Source organism: Castor canadensis, chromosome 4, assembly GCF_047511655.1.
Source record: "Castor canadensis chromosome 4, mCasCan1.hap1v2, whole genome shotgun sequence".
Taxonomy (NCBI): Eukaryota; Metazoa; Chordata; class Mammalia; order Rodentia; family Castoridae; genus Castor; species Castor canadensis.
In genome coordinates, this window is record NC_133389.1 from 185,495,801 (window position 1) to 185,523,119 (window position 27,319).

General features: G+C 49.3%; 1 protein-coding gene and 1 non-coding gene across 3 annotated transcripts; both read left to right on the forward strand.

Moving 5' to 3' along the window:
* The first annotated feature begins 203 nt into the window (after positions 1 to 203).
* Atg4b (autophagy related 4B cysteine peptidase) lies at positions 204 to 27,302 on the forward strand. 2 transcript variants are annotated; one of them, XM_020157710.2, is made up of 13 exons: positions 204 to 362; positions 9,218 to 9,319; positions 9,463 to 9,534; positions 12,121 to 12,219; positions 12,573 to 12,674; positions 13,062 to 13,134; positions 14,359 to 14,438; positions 19,989 to 20,182; positions 21,216 to 21,294; positions 21,642 to 21,787; positions 23,703 to 23,759; positions 24,312 to 24,405; positions 25,156 to 27,302. In XM_020157710.2, the coding sequence occupies exons 1-13, from the start codon at positions 353 to 355 to the stop codon at positions 25,227 to 25,229; spliced, it is 1,182 nt and encodes a 393-aa protein (XP_020013299.2). In that variant the 5' UTR covers positions 204 to 352; the 3' UTR covers positions 25,230 to 27,302. The 2 variants fall into 2 exon arrangements, with proteins under 2 accessions (XP_020013299.2, XP_073928384.1); XM_074072283.1 differs by lacking the exons at positions 204 to 362; positions 9,218 to 9,319; positions 9,463 to 9,534 and adding an exon at positions 11,439 to 11,563.
* Trnat-agu (transfer RNA threonine (anticodon AGU)) lies at positions 11,042 to 11,114 on the forward strand. Its single transcript has one exon. It is a non-coding gene; the product is annotated as a tRNA-Thr (tRNA).
* Positions 27,303 to 27,319: the final 17 nt, after the last annotated feature.

The following is a 27,319-nucleotide window of genomic DNA, read 5'->3' on the forward strand; positions in this document are numbered from 1 at the left end:
GGGAGCCACCCGGCGGGGCGAGTCGTACGGCGACATGCGCGCGCGGCCGTCCGTACGGCAAGATGGCCGCGCCAGCCCGGGTGAAGCGGCCGAGCCGCCGCGGCCCCCGGGTCCTCTGCGGGGGGCGGTGCCACGGCTGGCGGCTGCGTCCCGTCAGGAACGCAGCGAGCCGCGACCTCGAGCCCCGCCGCGTGCCTGTCTCCGCCCCGGCCGCCGTGCCGCCGTACGCCGAGATGGCAGCGCCCTCGGCGCTTCCGCCGCGCGGCGCTTGGACCCCGCGGCTTCCCGTCGCCGCGTCGCGCAGCGGCCCTTCGGAGCGACGCCGCGGTCAGTCGGCAGCCGGACGGGAAAGATGGACGCAGGTGAGGAGGGCGGGTGCCTGGCCTCTCGCGGCCGCGCTCCTCTCCCCGGCCCGGCCGATCGCTCGGAGTCCGCGGGGCGGAGGGCGGGCGGAGGGCGGGCGGGCGCGGGGGGCCCCGGGCGGGCCGCGCCTTTCCTCCGCTCCCTGCCGCGCTCGGCCCTGGTCACGCCCGGCCGCTGCCTCGCTGGGGCCGCCAGCGCCCCTCGGGCCTGCAGGGAGCGCCCAGGCTGCGGGCCGGGCCGGGCCTCGCCCTGCCGAGTGGAGAGTGGACGCTCAGCTGGGGTGAAGTTGGAGCTGATGCTCCCCCGTCCACCTGCGCGCCTCGCCTTTGTTTTAGACTCCATAACCTGTAGATGTTCCGAGCTGCCGCTTCTGCGATCGCAGATCCCCCTGGGGTCCTGATGATGTGCTTGGGGACGGTGTTACTGACCCCGGTCAGGCAGAACACCTTGCTTTTGTGTGCATGGTGTTTTGGAGACGCAAGTCTGTCCCGAGGCCGGCTGTCTTTCAGTCCCCCACAGCTGTAGTTTTTACGTTTTTAGGGGAGGAAGACTGTCATCTGCTCTGCCTGCCGTCCTGAAGGGCATTGCTTGTGCTGCTTTCTTCCCCTGCAGCTGCGCCACGCGCTTCTTAGCTCTTGGAAGTAACGTGCAGTCATTGTCCACTCCACTGGCTTTGTGACCTTCGTCCCTTCAGGGTTAGGCGGTGGAGGAAGCAGGACACCCCCACGCCCCGAGGAGCAGGCTGACCAGATGTGTAGATGGTGAAGCTTGTTTTTTTAGAATGAGTGTCGGACACTGGCCTACGGTTTGCTGGGGGCATGGAGTGGAGGAAGGATTCGAACTGTTTACTTACCCACTTCCTTTTTAGGTGTTACTGTTTGAACATGTAAGGTTGTTTATATGAAAGACACAGTTAAGGTGGAAAACGGTTTAACGTCAGACTGTTACCTTTAAATGAGAAACTCATGTTAGTGATACAACTGTGTAGTCACACGAAGATACCTTACTACCACACCGAAAGCTGCTACTCGGGATCAAAGTAGAAAAGATGTTTGCATGTGCAGCAGGTGTCTGTGCTGATGACGCATATGATGTGCGAGCACGAGGGACATGCTGACCCTCCCCTGGCCCTTGGGGTCCTTGAACAGTCTGTCTTCCTCCACTAGGTGTGATACAGTTTCTGGTTATTCTTACGGTCCTGCATTCCATAAACTACATTCATAATTGAGTACCAGGTATGTGCCAGGCATTGTTTTAGACCCTGGGACTAGAGAAGTACAGAAAACACAGGGTGAGGGGTGAGAAGTGGAAAGCAGCTGACAGGCCCCTAGGAGAGGAGGCATGTGCAGCAAAGGGTGTTGTGTATGAGAGTGATGTAGGGCATGCAGTAGATGCTGGACTGTAGCCAGGATGGCCAGGAAAGGCCTCACTTCGAGGGTTACATTCTGATCAAGACCCGAAGACTGCAGGAGGAAGGGCAAGTGGGCTGGTATAGGAGCATCATGGAGGTGGGTGTGTCCTAGTTCAGGGACCCATCTCCAGGCCTTCCTAGCTCTCCCTGAGGACCTGGGCATCTCTTGTGAATAGGATTATGACCCTTTGGAAGATGTTCAGAGGAGGACTAACATTATTGCACTTAGGTTTAACAGGCTGTTTCTGGCTTCCTGTTGAGAATGTGCTGCAGAGGGGCAGAAGCAAGGAGACTGTTCGAATAAGAGGTAGAGACAAGAGATTGGCTTCAGGATGTGTTGTGAAGGCGAGACAACAGGATTTCTTTACAGGTTGGAAGCTGGGAGAAGGATAGGTAGAGAGGAAAGAGTGAATGATGGCACCAGGATTGACTGACTGAGCTAAGAAATTCAGATGGGGAGGGCCTGCTTTGTGGAGAACTGTCAAGACTGGTTTTGTGTGTGCCCAATGTGAGGTGGCAGTCAGATGTCCAAGTAGCGATTTCAAAGGTCTTTGGGTCCATGGGCTTATAGCTAAGGGAATAGGCAGGTGCTGAAGATGTACAGGAAGCTATATAAGGTGTGGGCAGGAACAGGAGAACCAGGGAGGGAGCTGGGGGCTGCTGGTGTGGGGAGTGGCAGGCAGACAGAGTTTGGTTGTGTTCCCTACCCAGCCTGTCCCCAGCACTGTCTGTAGCGATGCTCCTGGTTCAGAGCACTTAGGTACTAGCATAATAAGCAGCCACGTGGCTCCTTGTGGACAGAACCAGAGTGATGCTTACTGTCCAGTGCTTCACACTGCACGTGGTTGGGAGTAAGGAAGCAGAATTTGAATCCAAACATTCAAAAACCAAAATGCTCCCAAATTCAAAGCTTTTTGAATACTGTCCTGATGCTGTGACTGGGAAAATTGTACACCTGAGCTCAGGTGAGGGAGTGCCATGCAAATGGTCATAGGCTGGGGTGTAGCTTAGTGGCAGAGCATTGGCATAGCAGGCACAGGCCCGGATTCCATCTCCAGGAGACAGAGAGAGAAAGAGAAAGGAAGTCTGAACCAAACTCTTTGTGCCAGGCATGCGTCCTGGCACTTGGGAGGCAGAGGCAGAATGTTCACCTGGTTACGTAGCAAGACTGTCTCAAGAAAATAAAACAGAGCTGGTGGAGTGGCTCAAGTGGGAGAGCGCCTGCCTGCACAAAAAAAACCAACCCCACACTCATACTGAAAGTATTTTATAAAGTTATCTTCGGGCCGTGCGGATGGGTATAGATAAAATAAAAATGGGTTTCATGCTTAGATTTCGGTCCCATTCCCTAGATACCTCGTTTTATATATATGCAGATATTCAAAAGTCTGAAATACTTCTGGTCCCAAACTTTTTGGATAAAGGAACACTCAATTTGTACAGGAATTTGTTTGTAGGGTTTGTGCACGGTGTAAGTTCAATCTGTTAGTACGAGATGTCAATGACTGAAAGTCCAGTGGATTTTAATGTGGATATTCTGTCCAGTGTGTTCACTAAAGCAGTATTTTCTAGTTTTTTCACATAACTGAAGTTTTGACTGTTTTTATTTATTGTACGTGCAAGCTGTTGTCTTAAACATAAGAGTTCAAAGGAATAGGAGAACCCTTATGCTGGCATTTATTTATAAAGCATAATCTTTTTTTTTTGGCAGTACTGAGGCTTGAATTTGGGCCTGCACCTTGAGCCACTCCACCAGCCCATTTTTGTGAAGGGATTTTTCAAAATAGGGACTTGCAAACTATTTGCCTGGGCTGGCTTTGAACCCTGATCCTCCAGATCTCCGCCTCCTAAGTAACTAGGATTATAGGCGTGAGCCACTGGCACGTGGCTTAAAGCATAAGCTTGAGGGGGAAATTTTTGGTTCTCTACAGCCCAGGCTGGACTAGAACTCAAAATCCTCCTGCCTTAGCCTCCCAAGTGCTGCAAATACAGTTGTGTATCACCACACCCAGTTTGAGAATAACTTTTAAAAATGAGATGCATTACAGTAACCTTTATTTTTTTATTTTTTCTTTTTTTGGTGGTACTCACGCTTGTGAGGCAGGCACTCTACCACTTGAGCTGCTCCGCCAGCATGCTGCAGTAATCTTTAAAATAAATCTCCTGTCTTTGTGGTTCTCTCTGCTTGAATGACAGTGCGATTTGTACAACATGGAAAGATGGTAAATTCATTGAGCACAATTTCCTATTTTTCTATCAGATTAATAATACTGAATCTCAGTGTTTTTTTCCTGATGGAATTACTGTATTATTAAAATGATTTTTTTTTTCTGGTATGGAGTTTGAACTCAGGGCCTACACCTTGAGTCACTCCACCAGCCCTTTTTGTGATTTTTTTTTCAAGATAGAGTCTCTTGAACTGTTTGCCTGGGGCTGCCTTTGAACCACAGTCCTCCTGATCTCTGCCTTCCCAGTAGTCAGGAGTACAGGTGCGATTACAGGTGTTGGGCTTAAAATACCAGCTGTCTGGTATCTCTGTGCAAAAACAAACCTTAGTTGGAATTAGAATTGTTATTTTGAAAACTTTCCCCTTCCTCCATTTAAAGTAAGATGGTGGTCACGGAGCTGGGCTCAGCTTCAGCCTATGTTGCCTGGGTAGTACCTTAGTGAATGGCATCTCACCCTGGCTTCCTCTTCAGCCAGCCCTGTGGATGTGCCCAGGTGAGGTGAGGTCTGCCCTGAGGGGCTGCCTGTGGCTTTTTCCTGTCCTCTAGCACAAGTGAGTTGCTCACAGGGACAAAGCAATGAGATCCTGTATTCACTTTTCTAGTAGGATTTGCTGTGGGGCCCTGGGGTCCTTGGTGCTGATTCTCCAGGGTGAAAAGTCAAAGACATTTGAGCCCACCCACCTGCCCATAGTGTGGAATTGATGGCTTCTACTCTCATTACACTCGGCCATGATTCTTTTTTGAAGAAAATTCCTTATGTTGGTTTTGGAAAAGAAACTCACATGTTTGGTTCAGTTCTTTGCATTGTACTAGTGTTACACACAGTTTGAGTACAGAATGTATCTCTTTCCACACTGTGTCCTGTCTGTTGCACCAGTTTTGGCTCTGGAAGCATACTTACTGCATTTTCTCCCAGTAGGGTTCAGAGCTCTTCTCCTATGCTGACTTGTTTCACTGTTCCCAGCCCTGTGAGGAAAACACAAATGTGCCCATATTAGCAGTGAGGAAACTCAGGCACAGAAAGATTACCAGCTTATGAGAATCACATGCCTGGTGGCCTCAGACCCCTACCTCTGTAGCTGGGAATGTCTTCAAGGCTGTGATACAGATGCTTACACTCATGCTATCCTCTGGAGAACAAAGAGATGTCCCGCCCTGAGGAGAGTGAGTGTTGGGGGAGGAATGAAAAAGTAGCATACTCGGCTGGCCCATAGCTAGTCTGGGGCAGGTGTGACTCACTCCATTGGAGGGCAGGATTCTGGTGGAGGCCTGGGTGTTGCTTTGCCACTCATGTGTAGCTGACAGGAACAAAACTGGTTTCGCCCCCTTTGTGTTTCTTCATCCCCAAGCTGGCTGATGGTTCATGAGGCTTGCAACCCATAATTTACAGTAGGAGAGTTGGTGATGTATTTGAACTTAATAGATCAGCTCTTGTTGTTTTCACTCTGAAGTTGGCGTCCTCACTTATAAAGTTTGCTAATAAATCTAAGAAATGTGCTGCTTTGTATTTTGCTGCTTCAGAGTGAAGATCCTCAACTTCAAAGTTGCTCAGGCATTGTGTCCCTACTTTCAGAGTGAGCTTTTTTCCTCCACCCTTAACTTGTCACCTTCTTTTATTATATTTTTCGTATAGAAAGCTGGGTATCAAAAGTTTCTCTGTTTCCCAGTTCTGATACTACCTGTATGGGTGTTCATTGACCCAGACTGTGATTGTTTTCCTAATGAAAGGTACCTTACCTGTGAGGTGATCTGCAAAGGTGCCACCCAGAGTGTCCCTCAGCTCTCTGGGACTTCCAGATAATAAACCAGTGAAAACCGATGCCTTGGGAGGAGCTGACATCGGTTGAATGTTCCGGCAATATGAATTTGCTCTGCAGTGTTGCAAATTGAAATTCCACAGGGTTGTTTGCATCCTTTTCCGTCTAGAATAAACTTTCTGAATTTGTGTCTGCATATTGGATAAATCCTAGAAATCAAAAACAGCAGTGGGCTGGCAGAGTGGCTCAAGGGATAGAGCACCTGCCTAGCAAGCGTGAGTACAAGCCCCAGTACCACCACCACAAAAAAAAAAAAAAAAAAAAAAAAAAAAAAAAAATAAGTATTGATTCCTAAAGATAGGAGGTGCTGGCTTTAGAGAGCAAAGACATTAGGGTATTTTTCAGCTTCTTAAAAAGATAGGCACAAACTTTAATTCATGCCAACATAGCTTTTATAATCATGTACAGAAATAATAAGGTAGAAAGTGGGAGAAATAAGTTGGACTTTATTTTATCACTGAGCAGCTTGCTTGGCAATGTCTCTGAGCAGAGTCCAGGCTAGAGCCTACTGTCATGGTCGAGAGCCTCTACCCTACTCCAGGAAAAGGCATAGTGGCCTGTGTGCCCCTTGTACACATGGCTGACCGGCCCTCTGTGGCTGAGGTTTGTCGGTCCTCCCTGTGCTTCTGGGGATACTTCCAGTATTTCCCAGCCTGTTACTGGAAATCAGCTGCATTCAGTTGAGCCTTCTGGGCATAGTGACGTGTGTGTCTTCAACCCTGTGGTTGTGCTTGTTTCCCTCCCCGCCCCCAGTGGTACTAGGTCTTGAACTCGGGACCTTATGCTTTCTAGACAGGGGCTTTACCACTTGAACCAGGCAACGCTTTTTGCTTTTTTTGGTGGGGGGGTGCGGTACTGGGGTCTGAACTTAGGGCTTTGCGCTGCTAGGCAGGTGTGTAACCACTTGAGCTAGTTCTTGGTAACATTCTTGATATTAATGACACCAGCTGACATTGGTGCCCTTCTGTCTGCTGGCCAGCACCTCATAGGAAGTCTTTCATGAAAGCTTCATAGATGTGGCAAAGCTCTTCTGCTGTTATCCCATTTTATAGATGAGAGATTGTCCACACTCAGAAGTTGAGTAAATGGTGCCCAAGCATATAACCTGTAAGTGCCCTAGGTGGAATTAAACCCTAGCCGCTGGGGGCCAGAGCTGGCACCCTGCTTCCCACGTTCCCAAGGACACTGCATAATATGGAAAATGCATAAGGTACGCCGTGCTAAGTTAGCAGATGCTTCGGAGCACCTTAAGTTAGGTGCGGTATCAATTTATACGAGACCACTAAAAATTGGAGGCAGTGGGTGTCTATGTGGAGCAAAGGACGAATGCGAAGAAAGCACAGGTGTGATGTGATTCCATCCGTTCACGTGAAGTTGCACATGTGGATCTGGTTTAAAGAGACTCGTGTGTAATGAGGCCTCAGGTGATTTTTATATTTTTAACATGTCGCTGGGCATGGTAGTGCACACCTGTCCCAGCACTTGGGAAGGCAGGAGGATCTCAAGTTCCAGGCTAGCCTGGGAGATACATATATATACATGCATATATATATATGTATGTGTGTGTATATATGTATGTACGTATGTATATGTATATATATAGAGAGAGAGAGGGAAAAGCAAGACCCTGTCTCAAGAAAAATATTAGATACTAATAAAAAACATTTAAAAGAAAGGAAAGTAATTAACATGTTCCCCAGCACCATCAAAAAAGAAAAATGAGCATGTCATTCTTACCACAATAGGGAGCTAGTTATTGCCAAAAAAATAGATTGAAGCCAAGTGTGGTGTATACCTGTTATCCCAGCACTCTCAAGGTGTAGGCAAGAGATCATGAATTCCATGCCAGCCTGGGCTACATAGTGAGACCTGTCTCAAAAAGCCAAAAATATGACTGGGATGTGCCCCAAATGGTAGAACGCCTGCCTAGCAAGCATAAGGTCCCAAGTTCAAACTCCGGTATCACAATAAATAAATTCAGATGTAAGAGGAACTCATGTAGTGTCCGTGTTTTTCAAAAGCTGTCTATATAGCCAAGATCTGGTGACTCATCCTTGTAATCCTTGCTACTTGGAAGGCTGAGATCAGGAAGATTTCAGTTTGAGGCCAGCCTGGGCAAATAGTTAGAGAGACCCCCCGCTTGCCAAAAAAAAATGTATACATGTATGTATATATATATATATATGTATATCCAGAGCAAAATGGACTTGGAGGTGTGGCTCAAGCGTAGAGCACATGTGTTGCAAATGTGAAGCTCTGAGTTCAAACCTCAGTCCCAAGAAAAAGAAAAGAAATAAAAGTGTCTGTAAAGTTGCAAGTGAAGGGTATGAGTGGCTGAGCACAATTGACACTTGAGAGGCAGCAGGTGTGGTTTTGTGTTCAAGGTTCCCTGAGGAGCAGTTGGGAAGATGCGTCTGCCCTTGAATATGCTGAATATGCTGTCTCGCGCACAGGCTTTTGGGCTGTGTGTTCTGCTGACTAGAGCCTTCTTTTTGAGAACAACATAGAATGTGGGTTTTCTCAGCACAGTTTGATGGACAGGACACCTCTGGGCCTTTTTCATTTCTCAGGTGAAGCAGACAAGATAGTGCTCAGATCTCATTTGCACAACAGGGCACCATAGCTCTGTGGCCACCCCTTCTTTAGAACATGGGGCGCTGCTCTGGAAAGCTGTAGGTGGTGGCTCTTGGTAGTGGCATCACAGTGAAGATATGAGTTCCAGGCTTTGATCTCCAGGCTTCTTAGCACCAGCTCCTTTGGGCACTTTACAGAGGGGTCCATCTCTGTAAAGTGAGGGGTCCATTCCTACCCAGGGATAGTACCTGATCCTTCTGCAGCCAACTGCTCTTAATCAAGAGTGGGGGTACTAGAACCATGTCTCCTGGGTGCTCAGTGAGGTTTTGCCTTCATCACAGCATCTTTCCATATCCTGTCAAGGTGACGTTCGCAAGCCTTAGGGTGTCTGTGAATGCTACATTCTCTCTCTTCTGTGGCCTGTAGTCTGCAGAGACAAAGGGTATGATATCAGTTTACGTTTGTCCTTTAGGTTTTTAACATTTTAAGTCTAAAACAATCAAGTGCTTGCTTTTTTTTTTAACCTTTGCCCTCCTTGAGCTGGCCCTTGCCAGCTGTCAGACGCTGCCTCCGTTGCTTAGGATCCGAACAGCTCAGCAGATTCCCAGTCTTACCCGTTAGTGGAGCAGGTGTCCCACAGGCTGTCACATGCATTCACACAGCCACTTCCAATGGCTGTTGGAAGTGCTGAGGCACAGAGGGTGCCATTGTTGCAAGAATGTACCCCTGTGCTTTTTGAGGTCCAGAAATGCTACGGATGATCTCTTTGGTGTTATTTTATGCAATAAGAAAGTCAGATAGATGTGTCTCTTTGGTTTCCACAGCCACTCTGACCTACGACACTCTCCGGTTTGCTGAGTTTGAGGATTTCCCTGAGACTTCAGAGCCTGTTTGGATCTTGGGCAGAAAGTACAGCATTTTCACAGGTACAGGCCTCCCTGGAGCCACTCCACTCTGCTTCTGCAGAAAGCATCTTGTGATAGTGATTGCTGTCTGCTGACTCTCCCATGATATCTGACTTACAAACTGAAGGCTTTGTGTGTGTGTTCCTCTTTTCAACAACCCCTAGAGAAGGACGAGATCTTGTGTGATGTGGCGTCCAGACTGTGGTTTACATACAGGAGAAACTTCCCAGCCATTGGTAAGTACCGCACTTTTCTACAACCTAGGACAACATATGCATGGTTCAGGAAGGAGGAAAACTTAGACTTAAAGATCTGGAGCTGGGCTCAAGTGGTAGAATACCTGCCTGGAAAGCACAAGACCATGAGTTCAAACTCCAGTATGACAAAAAACAAACAAAAAGAAAGAAAAAAGAAACCTTATGCTTAAGAGTTTTGATTCCAGAGTGCCAGACACCTCGATTTATCCCTGTACCAACCGTGGGTAAATAAAATGCCTGAGGTCTCACACCCAGTAGTGTGGCAGAGCTGGACTCCAAACCTAGGCTCTTGATTATAGATGGGCAGTGATTTTCTGCCTGCAAGCCATAGCTTGTTACTGGAGCTTGAAGTTAGCCTCGTGGATAGTGACAGCACTGTAAACATGTACAGTAGAACAGAATATGAAGGAGAGTGTTAGTCTAATAGTAAGCTAGCATGTTGATTTGGAGACTTAGGCTTTAGTTTGTGTATTTGAGTGTGTCTTGGGTCCCTCTGTACAATGTGTTTCTTGTCAAGTCTAGAATGTTCAGAAGCCATTGCTCTATATCTGTCATTTTCTCTAGTGTATTCCAGCCTTAGCTATGGGCAGATTGAAGGGCAAGGTGAAGTGACATGTTTTCATGTGACATTAAAGTTCATTCTATTAGGACTGTCAAGAGTGGCTCAAGTGATAGAGCACCTGCCTAGCAAGCGTGAGGCCCTGAGTTGTCAAAACCCCCCTTCCTCTGCAAAAAAAAAGTGATTCTTCATCATTGTGTGCCCTGGACGTGGGTGAAAGTCAAGAGAGACCAGGTCTCAGCCTTGCCTTTTTTTTTTTTTGGTGGTGCTGGTGTTTGAACTCAGGGCCTCACACTTTCCTAGAAGGTGCTCTACAATCAGTCTTGCCTTTTTCAACCCAAGATTAGGGATCAGGCTGACATTTTACACTCCCTTAGTGGCCAGGTCAAGAGTCAGTTCCTGCCATGGGTGGCCTTTCATCCCTTCTTCAAAAGTGATCAGGCCTGCTGGCCTGATATTTTAGAACACTGAAGTGTGGAGAAATAAGATCACCGTCTCCACAGGTGAACGTTTTGTCAGGTGTGGTTTGGGAATAGTGACTCATTCCACAGATACCTCGATCACACCTTCTCTGAGCCTGCTTCTGTGTGGCCCTGGTCCATAGTGACCACTCTCAGAGTGCAGGGAAGGAGACCAGGGCAAGAGAGACACTTTGGTCACTTGATTAGTTGTGGAGGAGACAGAGGTGAGGTTTCATGGACAACACAGTCCATCATGGACCTCGAGGCTTAGTGTGGCATGTGACCTCTGTGCCTGCAAAGATGACTTGCTTGTATCAGAAGTGGTGTGAGAGCCGGCTGCTGTTGGCTCACACTGTAATCCTGTCTACCAAGGAGGCAGAGATTAGGAGGATTGTGGTTCAAAGCCAGCCTGGGCAAATAGTTCATGAGACCCTATCTCAAAAAATACCCAATACAAAAAAGGGCTGGTGGAGTGGCTCAAGTGGTAGAGCGCCTGCCTAGTAAGCATGAGGTCCTGAGTTCAAACCTCAGTGCCGCAAAAGAAAAAAAAAAGTGTGGGAGCTCTTGCCTGGCATGCACAAGGCCCTGAGTCCAAATCCCAGTACCACAAAAAAAAAAAAGTAGTGTGAGGGTGATGGCACACATGCCCTCTTTGCTGCCCAGGTGGCTGGACTTGTTGTCCTGTGTGGGAGGAGCCGCCTCAGGTGCAGGGTGGGAGGGCAGGCCAGGCCTGCAGGCCTAATGCTTCTCCTCTCCTCCACCAGTAAGCAGTTCCACCCCTGCCCTTCTTCCTCGTCACGGCTGCACAGTGGCATTCCACTGACATGCACACGTCTGTCACGCTGTGCATATTGTCTTTCTAGGCCCCAGTGAGTGGACATGAAGTGGTGGGGACCAGTGCATGGTGCTTACAGGCAGCAAATGACCGCAGTCCATACTCAGCGTTGTGAAGCCTCTGAATCTTTGCCTCTCCAGTAGTTGGAAAAAGGTTTTCCTGTTACCCTTGTGTTTTCTGGATTATTCCTGGGGTAGTCGTATGTTAACATGCTTGTCAGCTGTTCCTGTTGCTCATGACTGACTTGTTCATGTATTTTGGCACCTCAAGGGGTCATCAGAAGCCAGGTGCCAACAACTTATGCCTGTAATCCTAGCTACTTGGGAGGCTGAGATCAGGAGGATCAAGATTTGAGGCCAGCCTGGGCAAATAGTTTGTGAGACTCCATCTCCAAAATAACCAGAGCAAAATGGACTGGAGGTGTGGCTCAAGTAGTAGAGTGCCTGCTTTGCAAGCATGAACTCCTGAGTTCAAACCCCAATTCCACCAAAAGAAAGGGATGGGGGTTGTTAGGATGCACCACTGCCCCGCAGGTGCACGGGGAGTGGCACTGAGTCCTCAGTTATGCTTTGCCTGAGGTGTAGCAGACACTTGGGGGTCAGTGCCATGTGTGGAACCAACCCCTTGCCTCCTGGGGCTGACCTCCTGCCCTCCAGGCCTCTCCTGGGGCCTTTGATCATGCATGCTTCTCTCTTTGTCCACCACGACAGGGGGAACTGGCCCCACATCAGACACAGGCTGGGGCTGCATGCTGCGTTGTGGACAGATGATCTTTGCTCAGGCCCTGGTGTGCCGGCACTTAGGCCGAGGTGAGTCACAGTACTTGCGAGGGCCGTGGTAAGGGGTATTTCGAACACATCACAGGCAAAAGTAGAATTTGGGTAATGATACACTGATTTTCATTGATTAGAAAACTGATTTTAAAGAATGCTGATAAGCTTATTTTTTAGACATTATCTTTAAACCACTCAACTGTTTTCTGCTTTCTGGATTTGTTTTGATGAGTTGGTATATGCACATTTGAAATTCTGACAAATTTGGTTTTTAACTTTGGAAAGGTTCAAAAAGGTTTTGGAGACTGTCTCAGTCTTGAGCATAGTGTAAAAGGAGGACTTATTTCTTGTGTTTGGTCACACTGATCTCCTGCATTTGTTTCCAATAGATTGGAGGTGGGCACAACGGAAGAGGCAGCCTGACAGCTACTTCAGCGTCCTCAGTGCTTTCCTCGACCGGAAGGACAGCTACTACTCCATCCACCAGATAGGTGGGGCCCGTGTGTGAGCCAGGCCTGACTCTGTAGAGAACAGTCTCTGGGTCTCCCCTGGGAGCTTTTCTGGTCTCGTGGCATTGGAGGATGAGGCTTTAGGTCACTCTGGCCTCTATCTAACCCATTTTAGCTTCTGTGGGTGTTCCAGCACCAGCTCAGACTCCAGACCCTCCCTTCCCCTGTACTGCCTGTGGTGGTCACTGCCTAGTGCCAAGTCTGTGAGAACCAAGCTCCATCTCAGAGGTTCTCTCTCCTCCTGAGGGTGGGTGTCCTGTCCAGACTTTTCTGTGAAGTGTTTCCTGATGCACAGGTATCAGAGGTGGAGCAGGGGTGTTGGGTGTCAGGAGAGGGTGTGTGTTGCTAATCCAGGTTTGTTTCCTGCAGCGCAAATGGGAGTTGGCGAAGGCAAGTCTATAGGCCAGTGGTATGGGCCGAACACTGTCGCCCAGGTGCTCAAGTACGTACTGAGCCCCATCCCTTCCGCTTCTCTAGGGCAGTGCAAGTTCTCCTTGGCCTTTACATTCTCCTTGAGTATTGCCACAGAGATAAGGGGTTCTGATTCTTTGCATACGTGCTCTGGACGGTCCTTGAGATGATTGTGTGGAGTGGTCTTGTGAATGGGATTCATATGTTCAGATGAAATGAATGTTAACCCAGGGCATGGCTCTTGGATGGCCCTGTTGTCTGGCACATGGATCTTGCTATAATGGTGGTTCCTGAAGTCTTGAACCACTGTGGTTCTGGTACTCTTTCACATGTGCTGTGGCCTTCCACCTCTGAGTTTGTCAAAGACACCCACATGGGAATGCTCGCCCTCCTTGCATTCAGGATGGATTGGACTTCACTTCATATGAGTCCCTACCATCCTCCATCCCCCTCCCCCATGCACCTTAGTTTCTACTTAGTCTGCCCCTGCCTTTTCTCTTGCCTTACTTGTTTTGAGGGATGTTTGCTCCTTTGGACACCCTGGAACTATGAATTCCTCTAAAATGACTCTTCTTGTAGTTTCCAGGGACTTGCCACTTCTCCATCCTCAACCCCTCAGACTCGTTTGGCCCAATTCTCCCTTCCCTATGGCTGCTGTCCCAGCATTTCTAAGGGGCTATGGGCCAGTGCCCCAGGATTCATGCATCCAGGCCCTCTTCCTTGCTGGGCTGAGGCCTGACATCTCTGACATCTGTCTCCAACTGTGGCTTCCCCTCGAAGTCCCACCTTTTGCAGCTGTTTGCTCTGTACCCCACTTAAGGGCCCATGGTGTTGGCCCACTCCCTGTAGGGACTTCGATTCTGTGGCTGTTCAGAGTGTGACAGTGCAGGGGAGGGCTGCTCAACATGGTAGGCCTTACCTGCCTCCAAGCTGGAAAAAGCTGTGTGTCTAAGGCCCAGGTTCATGTTTGGGTCTTGCCACTGTGTCTCCCTCCTGCGCCCCACACTCGCACACTCGGGGCTCTCGTGTACTCTTTCTCCTCAGGAAGGGCAGGTTGCAGTGCCCCAGGTGAGGAGGAACATGGGTCCATTCTCAGCTTGCTTCCTGTCTGAAGAGCTGGATGTGCCCTTGACTTGCTGAGACTTGGTCTTTCCGCTCAAGGAGCTGCTATAATACTGAAGCCCATGATTATTGCTGTGAAGGTGCAATGCCTGAGTTGTAGATGGCTCACGGGTGTGTCTCCCACTTTCTGTAGGAAGCTTGCTGTGTTCGACACGTGGAGCTCATTGGCTGTTCACATAGCCATGGACAACACTGTGGTGATGGAGGAAATCAGTAAGTGGCTCGGGGTTTCACCTGACAAGACGGAGGAATTGTGGGTGACACGTTTTCCCTGCTGAGCCCACTAAGGCGCCTCAGCTGGAGAGTTGTGAGTCTCAGAGCAGCGCTATCCTCCTCTGTGGTTGGAACAAGGTCACACCTGGTGACCTTGTTCCCTTACCGTTTAGACCAGGCTAAGGGAGGAGGGCCTAGGTTCCCTCCAGTTGTGAGTTATTTACTAACCCTGTCATTTTTGTGTCTATTACAGATAATGTGTTAGGCTCATAATCTCAGCACTAGGGAAGTTGAGGTAGAAGTATCGCTTGAGTCTAGGAGTTTGGGGCCAGCCAGGGCAACAAAGTAAGACTGTCTCAAAAAACCCATAAGAAGACCAGTAAGCAGTGTGCTAAAGTATGCTGTGTTCGTTTGCACTCTGCTCCTGCCTAACTGCCTTTGTGTGTGTTCATGCACCTCAGTGAGATGCCAGACAGCCTTTGAGCTACCCTGTCTCAAGCAGAGGCATCACGTGAAGGAAGTGCTTCACTCTGTCAGCTTTCTGGAACGAAGGCCCCCAGAAACCTAAAGGGACCCAGGCGTGCCAGAGTTGAAGTCTAGAAGGAAAGCATGGCTCAGCTTCAGCAGCTGGCCTGGTTGAGGAAGCTTCCATCCCGTCATTGCAGCCATAGCAACATTGCTCCTCTACTTAGTGCACCCTCACATTTTACTCAGCTTCACTTTCCCAAAACATTTTCTCAGAAAGCCACTTCAGGGACTGGTACAGTGGCCCAGGTAGGTAGAGCACCTGCCTAGCAAGCATGAGACCATGAGTTCAGTCCTTAGTGCTACTAAAAAATAAGCTACTTCAAGCCCAGTTGTATTGGTGTGCTGGCCATCGAGGAGCAGCATTGATTCCACAGCTGGGAACGCTCTTCTGGAGCAAGCTTTCTTTTCATGCCTCTGTTCCTCAGAGATGATAAACCTGAGACCCTAGTGGAAGAGGGTGTTCCTTCCTCCTGCCTTTTCCCTTACTGTTTATCAAAATTTTTGTAAAATTTGGGAAAATTACAAAGAAAAAGTCAGATTTTACCACTCAGAACCCATATTAATATTATGACACTGGAAGGAAGTGTTCTCATGCTTTTCAAAAACTTACATGGGACCAGGCTCTGGTAGCTCATGCCTATGAGCCTAGCTTCTTGGGAAGCTGAGATCCAGAGGATGGAGGTTCGAGGCCAGCCTGGGAAAATAATTAGCGAGACTCCATCTCCAACATAACCAGAGCAAAATGGAGATGTGGCTCAAGCGGCATAGCACCTGCTTTCCATCTGACTTCAAACCCCAGTCCCAACAAAACAAAACTTTACATAGTATAAGTGTTTTTTCCTGACAACGAAAACGTCATAACCATCTTCCTAACTGGTGACATAGTAGACTATTGTGCCTTGATTCCTTTTTCCCCAGTGTTGGGGAAATCAGTCACTTTGTCACCCTTCACTCTTCTCAGATCTAGCTAGCCACACTCAACCCTCGCTTCGGACAAGGGAGGCTGCTTGTCCTGGAAGCCATGGGAGGGGACTGTCCTGTCGCCTCAGGCTTGACTGGACAGTGCTGCCGGACTGATGAGTCCACGATCCAGTTCTTGTCAGATTCTGGGGGAGGCCTAGTTTTGCTTTTTACAGCTCCCAGGGACACGGGAGCTTCCTTGATGGTGACCAGGCCCAGTGAAAAAGTAATACTCATTACAGAGACAAAAGCAAGATTATTTAAATTTTTTTTTATTTTATTGTTTTTATATTTACTCACGTGTGTATACATTGTTTGGGCCACCTTGCCCCACCCTTAACCCCTTCCCCCCTTCCAGGCAAATAGATCCAGTTCTGACCAAGCACACTGAGGCTGAAGGCAGGCTAGCATGCCTGAGCGCGGTGTAGTATGCTGAAGGATAACCTAGGGTACTTCTGATGGCCATCAGTAAAGACAAGTAGCAAGCTGCTGTTTTATACCACCAACAAAAGTTGCCCAAGGTAGCTAGCATATAGAGACAGCACCAAGCCAAGAGCTGAAGAGACAGTGCCTTGGCCATGGAGGAGTTTTTGCTTCTGATCTCAGAACTACCTATGCAAGGGTCAATTAGGGAAAACTGATGATGTTCAGAAGTCCAGCCAGTACCACCTTCGTTCTGTGAGAGCTGGCAGCAGTCCCACTCAGGTTAGGTTAAGTTGCTGGGCAAGGGGAAGCCTTGCTGCTTGGAATGTCACTGCCACCCTCCCACCTACCTGTCCTTCCATCCATTCCCACTGCCAAAGGCCAACCCAGATGTCCCTGGCCTTCAGTGTTCAAAGATTTAGGCCTTTATAAACACACCAAACAGTGGCAGGCCTCTAGATACAGGAAGAAATTGCAGGCTAGAAAAGTTACCAGTTAGCAGTGAGTATAAACGACCTCAGTGAAAGAAAATTAAATACCAGACAAGAACAGTGGAGCAGAGGAGTGGGGAGAGAACCAAGATTAAAAAATTAAGCTCCCTGAGAGTGGTGGTTCAACAAAAGAGGTGGTTTAAGCTGAATGTGTGCAGTGGAAATTTCCAAAGGAATATAAGAAAGTTCCACTAAGTTGCTAAGAGTTGTCTTTAGAGCTAAAGACCCCATTTTTAAAAAATCAAAACTACTTAAACATACATGTTCCTGCTATTTCCAAATTGCAAAAGTAGAAACTTCTATAAGCATCCAAATAACATAGTAATGCTAAGCTTTGAAGAAAGGTGACCCAGATTGGTCCCAGGATTTCTTCCTGCCTCACAGAGGTTCCCAGACTTGTTGGGCACTGGGGGCTCACACTTGGAACCTTAGCTGATTTCGAGGATCATGGTTTGAGGCCAGCCTGTGCAAATAGTTTGCAAGACCCCATTTCCAAAACAGCCAGAGCAAAATGGATTGGAGGTGTGGCTCAAACTCAGGGCTTTGCAAGTGCAAAAGTGCAAAGCCCTAAGTTTGGTGGACCAAAAAAAAAAAGAAATGGTTTCCAGAGAGTACTCAGAACTCTGAGAAAAATGCCTAGTGTCATGAGGTGCAGATAGGAATATTAATTGCCTAATCATCTCAATAAAAGAAATAGAAATTCTACAAGTAAAGGAAAGAGTGGGTTGCACATGTGCTCAAGTGGTAGTGTGCCTAGCAAATGTGAGACCCTGAGTTCAAACCTCAGTACTGAAGGAAGAAAAAAAAAAAAAGTAAAAGGAGCCCTAGGGATTACAGAGTGGTTCCAGTGGCCAGTGAACCCTTCTTCTAAATAGGGCATTTGGAATGTCAGTGGCCACACACCAGTGGAGTTCCCAAGAGTGCAGAGTAACAGGATCTGTGCCTGGTCTCTTCCTCAGGCAGAGGAGGTCTGTGCGAGAGGTAAAGGCCTTGTCACCAAGGAGAGCACCATCACACTGGAGCTTTGCCTAAAGTCAGCAAGGAGCAGTCCTCAGTAAATAGAGAATTTACAACATCAGATCTGCAGAGTAGACACAGAGGACCAAACAACACAGCGTTTTGTAGAGACACATCAAACTCTGTGTGTGTGTGTGTGTGTGTGTGTGTGTGTGTGTGTGTGTGTGTGTTTGGTAGTACTGAGATTTTGTTTTTTGTTTTTGGTGGTTCTAGGTTTGAACTCAGGGCCTCATGCTTGCTAGGCAAGTGCTCTACAACTTGAGCCACACTGCTAGTCCTTTTTTGTGTTGGGTATTTTCGAAATAGGGTCTCACGAACTATATGCCAGGGCTGGCTTCAAACTGCAGTCTTCTTGATCTCTGCCTCCTGAGTAGCTAAGATAGCAGGTGAGTGCCACCAGACCCAGCCAGCACTGGGGTTTGAACTCAGGTTCACGCTTGCAAAGCATGTACTCAGCTGCTTGAGCCACACCTCCAATCTACTTTGCTGTGGTTATTTTGAAGGTGGAATTGCACAAACTGTGCTCAGGCTGGCCTTGAACTGCAGTCCTCCTGATCTCAGCCTCCCAAGTAGCTAGGATTACAGTGTGAGCCACTGGTGCCTGGCTCAACCCTATGTTCTGATGGCAGAATGTGGTTGTTTTTTTTTTTTTTAGAGAAAAGGGTAGAACTAATAAATTCTAAACTGATTCTTAGCAACAATAATGTGTTTAGAACTTAGAGAGTTGGGGGCTGGACGCGTGGCTCAAGCGATAGAACACCTACCTTGCAAGTGCAAAGCCCTGAGTTCAAACCCCAGTACCGCCAAAAAAAAGTTAAACAGCTAGAGACAAAAGAAAGTTAAATCTCCTTCCCTTTTAAGTCCTTTTTTTCCTCTCCATTTTGAGAAATTTCAGTTCTACAAAAAAGTTCAGTGAAGCCTGGCACTGGTGGCTCATACCTGGAATGCAGATCAGGAGGATTAAGGTTCGAAGCCAGCCAGGGCAAAAATGAAAGTAGGGCCCGATCTTAAAAATACCCAACAGAGAAAAAGGCCAGCAGGGTGACTCAAGGAAGGGGTAAAGTACTTGCCTAGCAAGCCTGAGGTCCTGAGTTCAAAAAAAAAAAAAAGTTCAGTGAATAAGCACTTTCAGTCTCCTTTAACTTGGAAAGTTCTCTGTTTGATCTTCCATAACATTGATATTTTTGAAGAATCCAGTTCAGTTAATGTCCTGTTCTCCACACTGGATTTGTCTGTTTCCTCAGGATTAGATTTGGGGGGTAAACATTTTGGCTAAGCAAACCACTTTGTGTGTGTCCTCAGTCATCTGTCAGTCCATAAGTCAGTGTGTTCCATTGTCAGTAATGCTATGCTGGATCATCTGGGAGAAAGTTATCTCTGTTTTAATGGTACCTTTTTCCTTGCAATTAATGAGTAACCTGGGGGAGAGTAGCTAGGATTATAGGTGTGTACCACCAGCGCCTGGCTTCCCCTCCTTTTTTCAGCATCCTTGGATTATAGATTCATGGACATTGTGAGTATCAGCAGTGATAATTATAGTGTCCTGCATTTGGCCTGAGATACCCTTTTGGGCTAACCCAGTCTTTGAACATGTTGTGTTTGTGTGTTGAGTGGGGCCTATTTCTGGCATTAGTGAGATACTCCCAGCTCCTCCTGTGTGCTCCGGATCAGCCCTGCCTGCTGGGAGCAAGGGATGGTGTTGCTGCTGGAATCTCCTCCCCACACCAGACCCATAGTTTGTGCATTTGTTGAGGGTGTACTTGATGCATTTATATAGCAGAAGAGAAGGAAGAGGAAAGTTGTTGCTTGATTCCCTTCTTGATGAGGAGGGATCTGGGTAAGTGTCTTTGGTCAGGCTGGTGGCCACGTGGATACTTACTTTTTATTTTTTCTCTAAAGTGCATGAGTTTTTCTTGCACTATTATTGTGTATGTGCTTTGTTTCAAATAGTTTTTTACTTGAGCATGCACAGAATATGTTTCTGTCTGAGTAGCAGAATTGTGGGAATTTTTTCTGTTTTTCAAGTTTGAAAAATAGCAGTTGGCTATTTTATATCTTTTCATCTACACAATGCTGATTTGCTTGTTCCTTGGGGAACGTGTGGCCCATGCAAAGCCATCTTCCCCTTCAGGAAGGTTGTGCCGGGCCAGCCTTCCCTGCGCAGGGGCCACCGCATTTCCTGCAGATGCTGAACGTCACTGTAACGGGTTCCCTGTTGGAGCTGAGGTCACCCACAGGTCATCACCCTGGAGACCCTTGGTACTTCTCATCCCCCTGCGCCTGGGGCTCACAGACATCAATGAGGCCTACGTGGAGACGCTGAAGGTGGGTCTTGAAAGCGGCTCTTGCCCTGAGCCCTTCCCTCCAGTCAGTCCTCAGTCACCTTCAGCATGAGGTCAGTGGCTCTGGGGAAGAGCGTCAGCAACCATTCTGCCAAGAATCAAGAGAAGCAGGAAAGGCCTTAATCTTACAGAGATGTGCAGAATTTTAACATTGGGAACTTCATAAGGGGCCCTCAGTACCAGTTGTCGAGTTTCCCAGGTCTCTGTTGGGCCCCAGGCACCCTCCCCTGCTGCCCTCAGGCCCCTCTGGAGGGTGGGTAGACCCATGAGGAAGGGGTCTGCAGGAAGGGTCTGAGGGTGACTGATGGCGGCTGACATCCCTCAAGAACTCCATCCACCTGCCACTTTGATCGTCCCCCCACCTGCATCCCAGAAACAAAAGGCAAAACCCTCCTTGGAAGCTTCGTTTAACTCAGATTTCAGATCAGGGAGTCACACTTGAGATCCTCACCATATGGAACAGAAAATGCTGCCTCTTGTTAAAATTCTTCACTTGTCAAGGAAAACAAATCTTGTCTTAGTCTCAATCTCCTCCCTTCAGCTCTCTTGCCCACCCTTGAGGTCTGGCCACCCCTGGTGTGGTCCCGGTGTCAGCTCCTTTGTCTACTTGCTTCTCACCTACCTCTCATTGCCTATGACTTGCCTGTATTTCCATTTCTACTGCCCCATCTGGTCAGATCACATCCTGCCATGCTTCCTACATCTACATCTGCTACCTCCCCGTCCCATTTGCGCCTGCCTGCTCTGTGCAGGCTGCTCTCTGGCCCCTTACTCTCCTTTCCTGAGGCATCGCAAACACAGCTTTGAACCTGTGTGGTGCACTGTGGTTGCACCAAAACTTGGAGCTCAAGGGATGTCTTTTTATCTGTGTTACTTCTATGGCATGCCTGCTGATTGGAGGGACTCCTGCCTGCATGCCACATTGTGGTGTCTGTTCCTGTCTGGGGGCACCCTCCTGGCATGCCATCAGCAGGGCCAAGGTGCTCAGTGGCCTCCCCTCTTCCTCTCTCCTGCAGCACTGTTTCATGATGCCTCAGTCCCTGGGCGTTATTGGAGGGAAGCCCAACAGCGCCCACTACTTCATTGGCTACATGGGTGAGTTGGGGTCCTAGTGATGCTCTGTCTGCCTGTAGGTGTGGACTTAAGGGTTTCCTGAGGAGCAGTGCTGCTACCTCTCCTAACTCTACATGACCCACCATGGTGTCATGCACTGAGGGCTCCTGTGAGGGGCCCTGCTTCCTAGCGCCCATACACTGACTGACTCATACGGCTTCCTGTGCATTCCCTTTCCTTGACATTCTGCTTCCCACCCTGTTACCTGCCTGCCATATCTCAATATGACATGTCCAGTTAATCTGGCTTTGGTGTGGTGGGTCTGGCTGTGGCCCCCATGTGTGCTGGTCAGGCCAGGTGCCTTCTGACTTCTCCACTGTCTTGCTTAGGTGAGGAGCTCATCTATCTGGACCCCCACACAACGCAGCCAGCAGTGGAGCTGACTGACAGCTGCTTCTTCCCTGATGAGAGCTTCCACTGCCAGCACCCTCCCTGCAGGATGGGCATCGGGGAGCTTGACCCATCCATTGCTGTGGTACGTCCTGACTGCATGAGCTCCTAGGCAGCTGTTCTGAGTCACTTTTTTGATCACAAAAAGTAAAACCTTCAGATTTTTGTAGTTCTTCCAACATTTCCAGTGTTGCCCTCACAATGATTTAGAATCCTAAGGCCATGAAAGAGCTAACAGTGTCTTCCAGCCCTCATATCTTTCTCAGATACCATCTGCCATGGTGGGTAACAGTGTGTGCATAGGTGAGAGTACAGGGCATGTTTCCTTACTTTTTTTGGGGGGGTGTGGTACTGGGGTTCCCCCACTCTTTAAGCACAGTGAATGGCAGCCTGCTAGACTCACGTGTCTGCACTGCTCCTTCATTCTGTTGTTTTTTACTTAGTATATCTGGGAAATGGCTCCTTAGAATAAGCTTCCTAGTCTCCCTTTTGGATTCTGTACTTGAAATTTTTGGTATTTGAATTATGCAAACCTGCCTACTCTCAAAATGTATTTGGGGAAGGAGGCCAAAACAAAACCATAAAAACAGTGCTGTCCTCCAAGGTCCTCACCTCTTGTCACGGGCTCCGCAGCATGGACTCTCCTGCATTGATGGAGAACTGGGCAAGTCTGGTTCCAAATGAGAAAGTTGTAGACAGAACCCAGGGCACACTCTGCCACAAGTGCCTGTCAGATTCCAAGGACAGAGATGAGAATGAGAAAGGTAGGCTGGAGCTCTGTGGCTCACAACCTACTTGTGAATTCCTCCTCTAACTAAAATTAAGTACATCTGCTAAAGCGAATGCATCCCAGTAGGTCGTAGTGATCAGTACTCACACTAAGGTCTAACTAGACAGCAGCCACTGTGGCAGAAGTGGGTGGACACATGGAGACCAGAAGGTACAGAGTACTGGGCTTAAAGCTGCAGGCTGAGCTTTCTGTCTTTTTTGTTTGTTTTGTTTTTGTTTGGTTTGTTTGTTTGTTTGCAGTACTCGGGTTGAACTCAGGACCTCATGCTTGCTAGGCAGGCGCTCTACCACTTGAGCAATGCCCCCAGACCTTTCAGCTTTGGTTATTTTTGAGATAGGGATAGGGTCTCACTTCATGCCTGGGTTGTCCTGGACAGTGGTCCCGCAGAGCTGGGACCACCACACCCAGCTTTTTTTATTGGTTGAGATGGGGTCTCAAGGAGTTTTTGCTTGGGTTGACCTTGATCCATGATCTTCCCAGTCTCTGCCTCCTGAACAGGAGTACAAGTTTGAACTACCATGCCTGGCAAGTGTGAGCTTTTGGGAACTGGGGCCAAGAGGAACAGACAGTGGAATAACTTCCCCGTTCCCACCATGGGGAGAGAAGCAGTGCAGCAAGTGACACTAGTTTTTCGTTTCCAAGTGAAGTTTCCATGCATCTACCAAAGCATGGGTAGGCTGGCAGAGTGGCTCAAGTGGTAGAGCACCATGAGGCCCTGAGTTCAAACCCTAGTTCTGCAAAAAAAAAAAAATAGTGTCCAGTGTTTCTTACTATCAGGCCCACTTTCTGAGTGGTACAGTTGTGGTGTCTTCAGAACAACTCTTGGTAGCTTTTGTTGCTGAGCTTCTAGGGAGATCCTGGGTTGAGACCAAATCTGGCATCCACTTCCTCTGTCACGTCAGAGAGAGAAGAGGCTCTCTCCACTATGTCTTTTTGAATTCTCACAACCTGCCTCATTCCCAGAAAATACAGTGAAGCTTCAAAAAAATGTACAAAACACATCTTATGGGTAAATCAAGGCCGAGGGAGAGAGTTGAGTAATGCCCTGGATGCAGAGAGCCGTGCAGAAGACAGCTGGATTTGGGGTCTAAGTGCATTTGGGGTTGCTGGGGGTGGTGGCCACTGCTGCATCCTGGCAGCAGGAACGGAGACCCCAGCCTTCAGGTCACTACAGGCATGGTCACTGTCCTTACGGTCATTTTCATTTTAGGGGTTTTTCTGTAAGACTGAGGATGACTTTAACGACTGGTGCCAGCAAGTCAAGAAGGTATGTAACTGCTGTCCAGAGTCAAGCTGAAATTCCTGGGGACACCGGCAGTAGGGCAAGCAGGGGTGAAGGCATAGCCTGGCCTGGGACCCTGATCACTGTGAGGTCACCTGGGGAGTTTTGTTCCTGCCTTATAGCTGGGCAGGCTGAATAGAGCAGGTTATCCCATGTGCATTCCAGGGCAGTTGCTTCTGGCTTTGTGGGATGATTACCCTTCTTGGGGATGGACATTGCACGTTAGCTTTAGGGTTTTGAGCCCCCTTATCCATCTCGTTGGTATGAGGTGGTGGGGAGCTGTTTCTTGAAGGCTGCCACTCTGCCAAGTGCCTGCTGCCCTCCTCCCTCAGCCTCCTGTTTAGACATGACTGATGGCATAGAAGCGCCAGTGGGGCACCATGTTGGGTTCTGCTGTAGCCTTTAGTGTTATGTGAAATGGGATAACAATAGTGTTTACCCCATGGCTGTGGCCAGCTGGTCCTTCTTGGCTGTGGTGACCTCGGGGGGCTGTAGTGACCATTGGTGTACATCTGACAGCTGTGTTTTCACTGATAGCTGTCACTGCTTGGAGGTGCCCTGCCCATGTTTGAACTGGTGGAGCAGCAGCCTTCTCACCTGGCCTGCCCTGATGTCCTGAACTTGTCCCTAGGTGAGTGCTGAGGTCACTGGACTGAATAAGGTGGGGGACCCCACCTGATCTCTTGTCTTGGTGCACGTGGTCTGTGTCACCTTGTGCTCCCAGGTCATGGTCTCTTGCTTTTGACTATTAAGGTTTGAATGTCCCAGGTGCAAGTAGTTTGTGGTCTGAGTCTGAGGCCAGGCACAGCTATGGAGCATCCCCCTCCCCCCACCCCACACACCCTGAGCTAGGCAGCAGCAAAACGTGCCACGTCCTCCTTCCATACTGCTTAGGTGCTGTGGGGTGGGGCATGCTCCCACAGGTGCCCCAGGCTCTGTTGAGGACAGGACTCGATAGGCTCTGTGATGATGCAGGCCAGCATGGAAGCTACTGGCCATGGGTAGTGCTGACCCTTGGACTACAGCCAGTGGGGCTGCGGAACTGGCCTTAGGGGACACTGGAGAAAGGCCAATCAGACCTGTTAGACCCTTGACTGGGACAGCTGGTAACTGGCCCCTCACTTTCTGTGTGCAGGCGAGTGAGTTTCTTTTCTTCTCAAGCAGCTCCCCATCCCTCAGCTGCCACGGGGCCTGGTTACCTGCTCATGGTCTGGACCCGCCTCCTACCCTGTTCAGCTGCCCCAGTCAGGGGGAGGCCAGCGCCTTAGCTGGGTGTGGGGCCACAGACCCAAACAGGTCTGGCCATCTCTTTGAGCACCTCCTTGCCCTACACCCCAAAGCACGAGGTATGTCTGATAAGGTTTTATCTTGTTCCTTCCAGATTCTTCTGACGTAGAGCGACTGGAAAGATTCTTTGACTCAGAGGATGAAGATTTTGAAATCTTGTCCCTCTGAAAATCCCGACGCTGGGGGAAGGCCTCCATGGCCCTTGCTGGGGCGCTTTGAGAACCTAGCCCTGCCTCGGGAGCTCGGTGCCACCGCATTCCATCCATCCAGCCTGCCCCTGCCGAGTGCTGTGTGCTGGGCCACCTTCATCCAGAGGCCGCCCACTTGCTTGAGGACTGAGGACTGCACTGCAGTGGAGGCCTTACCGCTTGGACTCAGACTGCCCAGCCCAGAACGTGCATCAGGGCCCATCCACCTGAGGAACCGCCCAGCAGAAAGCTCAGTGCAGCTGTTGGGAGCGCCCAGAGTTCTCTGCTTGACACTGCCAGCCCTGCGTCAGCACTTCGGCTTTGGTCCTGCTTTCTCCTGGGCACCCGGGTCTGTGGTTTGTTTGGAATTAAAGCCCTGTTTGAAGTTGTGAACAAAGACATGAATTTCTGGGGCACTTCCCAGGTTGGAGTCTCATCTCGGAAGACCTGCAGGCTGGCATACGTGGAGCAGTGGTCACATCACGGCTGCCTGCTGCTCAGGCTGGGTCCCCTCTGCCGGGTGTGATTTATCAAGCAAGGGCTACCTCAGTGGGAGAGCTGGTGGAAAGAATTAACAGCAAGGTTTCTCCCTGCTTTGGGGAAAGGAAACACTTGAGGAGTAGGGCACTTGGGAAATCCAAAGATGTATTCGCGTCACGAGCAGGCGCAGATGCCCAAGCTGCAGGGCAGCGGACACCCGTAGTCCTCGGGTCCCCTCAGGGTGCACTTTCTAAGGGTCTGCTGCATTGTGAGACTTCTGCCTGCTGCTATTTGCTTGCAAGCCAGCTGCCCCAGGACTGGGGCTGGGGTGGGGGGAAGGGCACAGAGCTTCTCTGCCGGTGGTGCTGCCCCCTGGTGGAGGGAACATGCTACCGCCCACGAGCCTTCCACCATGTTCTTTGCCCTCCTGGGGCGCTGAGGTGTCCAGTGACTTGGGACCCAGAGGGTGGAAACACTACCGCTTTGTGGTGCATGGTAGACATTGGGGCAGGGCAGCCAGGCACTGGGCATCAGCGGTAAAGTGTCCAGACTGTTCAGCACTCATTTCCCAGCTGCCACCTTTTAACTCTGCCTTCCTGGGTCCTCAGGCCTTGCCTCTCTGGTCTGCCGTGTATCCTAGGAAGGGGGTTTGAGCAGGAGGGGACAGTTTGGTGGCTGCTGCAGGAGTTGTCCTGAATGCCTTTCCCTTGGGATCTGCAGGTGGGCAGGGCTGGAGCTGCTCACCAGGTGACATGTCTCAGCCAGAGCCCTGGTGGCTCCAAATGGCCCAAGGTAGCAGGGGACACCCCAGCCCCCCAGCTGTTGACATAATTTATTTCCTCTCATTCTTCTTCCTCTTTCCCACATCATCTCCCTTAGCTACAGGGGAGCTGGCACAGCAGGGAAAGCGGGGACAACTTCCACTTCTTTGGGGCTGTGCTTCCTGAATCCAGTAGCCCATCTCTGAGGCTCCTGCTGTTGGTACCAAGGGTGGGCGGATGGAGCACCACCACCAGAGGGCGCACTCGAGGCTTGAGAAAGGCTTGCTGGAGATGTTGCTCATTCTTGGTAGTATAGTTTGCAGTTCTTAATGGCAAATAATAAGTTTCAGTAGAAAACAAGCCGTGTGTCTGCTGGTTTTTCTCCAGTTATCTGCAGTTGTATGTGATTCTTAGCATGGATGTTTAAGCTCATAGTATCACAGGTAAGGTCTCTTGTAGGGCAAGTGGAGCCGTTCTGCCCTGCTTGAGAGGAGCAGTGACACCAAGCGAGCATGTGATCCCAAAAGAAAATGAACCAGTAGCCCTTTCTTTGGTAGGAGGAAGTTTTGTAGAAGGAGCCCCAAATGCAGGATTTGCCTCACTGTTCCTCCAGGCAAGCTGGCACTGGCCTAGGGAAGAGGGACACTACCAGGGCACAGCAGGGAAGTGGCCAGGACTATCCTGCCTTGAGAAATTCTAGTGGAGCCGGGTGCTGGTGGCTCACACCTGTAATCCTAGCTACTCAGGAGGCAGACATCAGGAGGATCATGGTTCAAAGACAGCCCAAGTAAATAGTTCATGAGACCCTATCTATCTTGAAAAAACCCAT